The sequence below is a fragment of the Topomyia yanbarensis genome, chromosome 1 (assembly GCF_030247195.1).
Source record: "Topomyia yanbarensis strain Yona2022 chromosome 1, ASM3024719v1, whole genome shotgun sequence".
Taxonomy (NCBI): domain Eukaryota; kingdom Metazoa; phylum Arthropoda; class Insecta; order Diptera; family Culicidae; genus Topomyia; species Topomyia yanbarensis.
In genome coordinates, this window is record NC_080670.1 from 71,539,495 (window position 1) to 71,544,931 (window position 5,437).

Sequence of the window (5,437 nt, forward strand, 5' to 3'; positions counted from 1 at the left end):
TATCCTGGAGTTTCACCAGCAGGGTCACCGGTGACATGTTTGGAAGTGGCGGGCGGTACAGTCATTACTGGCAGCCAGGGCCACACTGTTAACGTGTTCCGGCTCGATAGCCACCTATTGCAGTTCACCCTAAACGGCCATTGCGGTCGAGATTGCGGTCCTATCACATGTATTTTCATAGACCAGTGGCAGGACGAGATGGGCGCATCTGGTTGCCAGGATGGTGTGCTATGTGTGTGGGACTTGATACGGGGTATGTCAGTCAAATTTACGGTATGGCCTAAATCTACATAATTAAATTGATTGGTTATTTATAGGTGCCTGTATGTACAAAATTGAAGCCCATGACGACTTAATCGTCGCACTTGCCTGTTCCCCGAGTTACGCAATATCGCTCGGACTGAACGAACGAATACGGTTCTGGGATAGATTTCAGGGTCAACCGCTCAACACCATGACCGTCAGTCATGCATATTCATCGCTTGTGATGCTGACGCCGTCCCTTCTCGTGACTGGAAAGCCAGCCCGAATAGAAATGCACAACAGTATTACAGCAGTTTTTATTGTTATATTACAACGAAAAACAATGTTTTTCTGGAAAATTTACAATGGAAATATAATCACATTTGTTGTTTCTACATCCAATTTCATTGTAAACCCGATTTTTACATGGAAAAAGGGGGGTCGTTAAGGGATGTAAAAATTGATCTTTTCCCATACATTCTGAAATCAAAAACATCGATTTACATTGTTTTTCCGTTGTAGATTTTGGAGGCATGAAGGACTGCATCATAAGTATATTGATGTTACAACAAAAGTTGTTGTTAACAAATAAAACTGTTGTAAATTCAACGATCGACCTTGATATTACTTTCTGTTCGGGAGGTTAGTCGAAGATAACTTTCGTAGAAAAATTTTCAATCTAATCTCATCACATTTAGGTTCACTAGTCGCATGGGACGACAATACTAAAGATGTAACTCGGGAAGTCAGGCTTGACTGTTCCAATTCCAATTGGTTCGGTCGGGGGAATCGTAATCGACCAGCTAACGAAAACAAATGTACAGCAGCAGCTTCTGAACGAAGCCATTGCTAGCACGAGTTTTTGATTTGGAAGGATAGTTGCTGAGGACCATTCTCACAATAGTATAAAAGTTCTAACCCCAAAAACAGACAACAATAAAATGTATTTCTTTCAGTTTATAATATCCATTACATGATCAAATGCGCTGATGGGTTAGGCTTTGGATTCGGCTATATTCCATCGTCATTGAAACTAGATCATATAATCATGTTAATTTGACAGACTGCAAGTGTTATTAGTAGCACAAACAGCTAGCAGCCCAGCTAGTATTGTTCTTTCTGCTTGCAACCAACCTGGTTATATAGATGTCAATGCTAAATTCGCTGTCGCTATACTGTCCCATGTGTTATGGGATTCGCTATTAACATGGGATAGTTATGCTTAGAGCACCAGATTCTAAAAGCGACCAATTTTGGCCAATCACTGGAGACAAAATCACGCGTAACAATTAATAATAAATTAAATTGTTGCTGAGTAAATTTTGTTGTACATGAATAAAACATACCGATTGCCTCGTTACCTATGCTGCCGTGATCCGCATAACAGTCCCATTTGGGTTTCCTATGCAGATGAGACAGTTATGCGTATCACGGCAGTATGGCTAAATAATCATTAGAAAGGTTATGAGCTTATGTTGTCGCATTTTATAATCATTTATACTACGTAACAATTAATAATAAGTTACATTATTGCTGAGTATTTTTTGTTGTACATGAATAAAACATACCGATTTCCTCGTTACCTATGGCTAAATAACCATTAAAAAGGTTATAAGTTTATTGTCGTCGCATTTATAATCATTTATACTACTTTCAAGTGATCGATTTTAAAGATACGACTCGCACTTTAACCACCCCTTCACCGCGCCATCACAATAAAAATAAGTCATACTCCTAATGAACTATTATTTATTAAAATATTTACTAAATAAAAATATAGACCTGATAGTTCGTTTGCAAAAAACACCGAAGCACAGTGAGTTGGTGTTGATGCTCTATCTTTGATCCTAGTGCTGCAGGATTTGGCCAACATTTATACAATTTTTATTCAATCAACTTCAAGGAAAATGTATCACGTGAACGCTATATATATGGACTTCTAAATTTGGTAATTGTTCCGAATCACACTCGACCTGGCCTTGGGTACAAGATATTTGCTTGCTCTCCCACGAGCATGGTCCTGCCGGAGTGTTTGCCTCACCCGATACCGGGGCAGCCTGTCCTAGCGAGGCTGCCTCTTGTGAATCGGAACCGCTGAACATTCCGATGAGGGCATGTCCACCGGTGTTACCGATGGAGCCAATCGCTACACTACCAGCAGTAGCTGCGATTTGAGCAATTAATCCAAAGGCCTGGTTGGGAGCTACCATTGGTGCAGCGACAGCCGAGTGTGACGCAGGCTGGACCATCGGCTAACACGATTCCGGCGAGGTGGAGCGGCTGCAACTGGTGCGGACCTATGTTGCGATGTATATAATTTCAAGGATTACCAGAGATTATCAATTACCAGAGATCATCAAAATGTTTTGTGGCTAACGTTGTCAGCAAAAAAAAACAAAAGTTAAATTGATCGCAACAAATAAAATCGCTTTCTTCAACGAATCGTGGACAAGAAAAATCCAAATGCCAAATTTAACGGAACATTGCCTAATGACGTCAAATAAAAATGAAAGCCTAGCGAGCTTGTTAATACAAGATATTCGCATTTAAAAGTAAACCAAACCAAGTTTCTCATACTGTGGTCGAATAAAAAAAATCCAAGTCTATGTAAACAAGTTCTGCGAAATGTCAAAAAAGTGAGGTTAAACATTTTCATCCAATGTTCTACAGCGAGAGGTTCATTTTAGTTTGTTTACATTACTAATGAATTTTGTACTGCGATTCACCACTTCATTTACCGCGTTGCCAAGAACTTAAGTGAAAATATTCAAAGCAGTGCTGCCCAAACGCACATTTTAAGTCCCACCATTCTTGCTGAGGTGAAAAAATTAAAGGGTTGTGTACAGGACACGACCACGGTGACATTAAAAATATAGCTTTTTATCTATCACACATATCGACACACGTTCTTGTTCACTCGCCTGTTTTCATATGTTACAATTTGCTATATACCCTCCCCATTAAAACATAATTTATTGAAGGTCTTTTAACGGTAATCTATTAATTAATCAAGTATCTCACTAGGTGATTGGCATTATTTGGCTGATCCATCTAGTAAAAATAGGCTGGTCTGTCCAGAAAATATATTCAAAAGAAAAGTTCCATATTGAGAGCTGTGATGAGGAAACCCACGCCCGCCAACGGAAATATACAGATTCTCCATAAATTATGAAATTTCATTTTCCATTTAAATTTTCAATAATGTACTAATGAACTTAAGTAAACAATCTTAAGTTTAAGTATTTCTTGATCGATTAGTGGTGGAAAAATGAAATTATTTGATAAATTACATTGTCGTACAACGTTCGCACTACCGGTTAAAACGGGTTTTTATGCTATCTTGGTGACATTTTTCTTGTTGCTAATTATTAAAACGTGTTATAACTCTGTAGTGTAAACGTTGTATTATTAAACCAATTCTGCAGCGTTTTATGTTATATAGGTGTTTTATGTGGTAATAGGACTGACATAATTATATCTTCAGTACAGCGGTTTGTTTCATAATTTAAAACAGTTTTTTTTTTAAATTTAAATTAGTATACCCAACCGTATTTGTTGTATACCTTAAAACGCAATTAGAACTGTGTTTTAAATACATAGGGTAGGACAGATATTCTGACTGGTTAAACTGGGAAAACAATTTTAAGTCCAGTAACGCTTAAGACATGGCTTGAATTTGAATCGAAAAAGAACACCCGCTTCAACTGCTGCTGGGACGGTAAGTTCTGTTTTAAAATTTTCCGTTGTGTGCAGTACGAAACAAAAGTGTTTGAAATTAGAAAACAAAAAGTTCTGCTGGGAATGTGATTGTTTCCGATGCAATTACACTCAGATTTTTCACGCAGGGGATACAGGCCGTGTAAATGAAAACCGCGTAAATTAAAAAAAAACGCGTTAATGAAAACCGCGTAAATTTCAAAATTCGCGTAAAAAACCTGAGTGTACTCTCCTATATAAAATACTACGCTGCTGAACAGTGCAATAACTACAGAAGCACGTTGTCAGATGCCTTACTGATAAAAAACATATAACCGAAATATGAAACATGAAAACCAATTGGCTCTTTACCCTACGCAGCTACAAAGCGCCGTAAACATGGATTAACAAGTTACAACGCACACGCATGCATAAAAATAAATATATTTTTTTCAAACGCAACACTCTTAAGCAGCACACACCGTATTGAATTAAATCCAAACCACCCCGCCCACCCACTTTGCAAATCATTCTGTGACACCATGCTGGTACCCGACAAATCCGCACACGGCATAGCGTCTACCGCTTATTGTAGTGCCCAGACGCTGCAGCCATGATCTTACCCGTTCGACATAAGAACAAAAACTGATTCAAACGGGTACGCATCACCTCTATTTATAAACTAACCGTATATGGTTTAGTCACTTAGGTGCGAGTGTGTGCAAATGCCAACGTTACCGAAAATCGATAGCGCTTATTGCATCGCCCGGAGACGACGTTGCTCGTGTGGGATAAGAGCAACAACTGATTTAAACGGACATGCGTTGCTTCTATTTATGACTTTTCGTGTTTCATTGAGCAACTAAGCTGCCCTCTTTTGACGGCTGTGTCTGAGAAATCTGCCTCACGAATGGTATTTTTCCCGTTTTTTGTGAACTTTTTAATTTTACCAATTTCCAAAAGTCTACTTTTATTGGGGAGATATGAAATTATTACCAATAGGGGAACTGGGGGCAAGTCCGACACCTTAAGCGCAATCATTTTTCTAAAATACCACAAAGCTCCAAAAATTGTATATTCTGTGCGTAATCCTTGTTTAGATGGTTCTTAACAAGATATAATTTTTTAAGCGTTTCAAAAAATGGGATTCATTAAAAATTATTGGTTGCCAAAAAATGGAGAAAAATATCATTTTAAAAACGCTGCGGGTAAGACCGACACCCCGAAGTGGCAAGAGCGACACCCTTGTTAGCTTTCTTTTTATCCAATTTTTTTCATTAAAAATGTGTTTTGTATGTGTGATAAAGGGTAATTATGAGAATATGAGTACGTGTGATACAAATGCATGCTTTCTGGAATTTCATTGCGTAGCAAGAGGAAGAGCAAACGAATGTGTGGTGTGAATAAATAATGTTCAACACTTGGTTTGTATTATGGTAAAGATTTCCCCTCTTAATCTTTTCAAGCTTTATTGGCGCTTGTGAAATCATTCTAAGAA

General features: G+C 38.2%; 1 protein-coding gene across 1 annotated transcript; it reads right to left on the bottom strand.

The window, feature by feature from the left end:
• Positions 1 to 2,141: 2,141 nt before the first annotated feature.
• On the bottom strand, positions 2,142 to 2,492 carry LOC131696244 (hemiasterlin resistant protein 1-like). Its single transcript, XM_058984799.1, has one exon. The coding sequence runs from the start codon at positions 2,490 to 2,492 to the stop codon at positions 2,142 to 2,144; it is 351 nt and encodes a 116-aa protein (XP_058840782.1).
• Between the last annotated feature and the right edge of the window lie 2,945 nt (positions 2,493 to 5,437).

Coding starts and splice junctions, on each gene's coding strand:
- LOC131696244 (XM_058984799.1), bottom strand. CDS start 2,492: ATGGTCCAGCCTGCGTCACACTCGGCTGTCGCTGCACCAATGGTAGCT.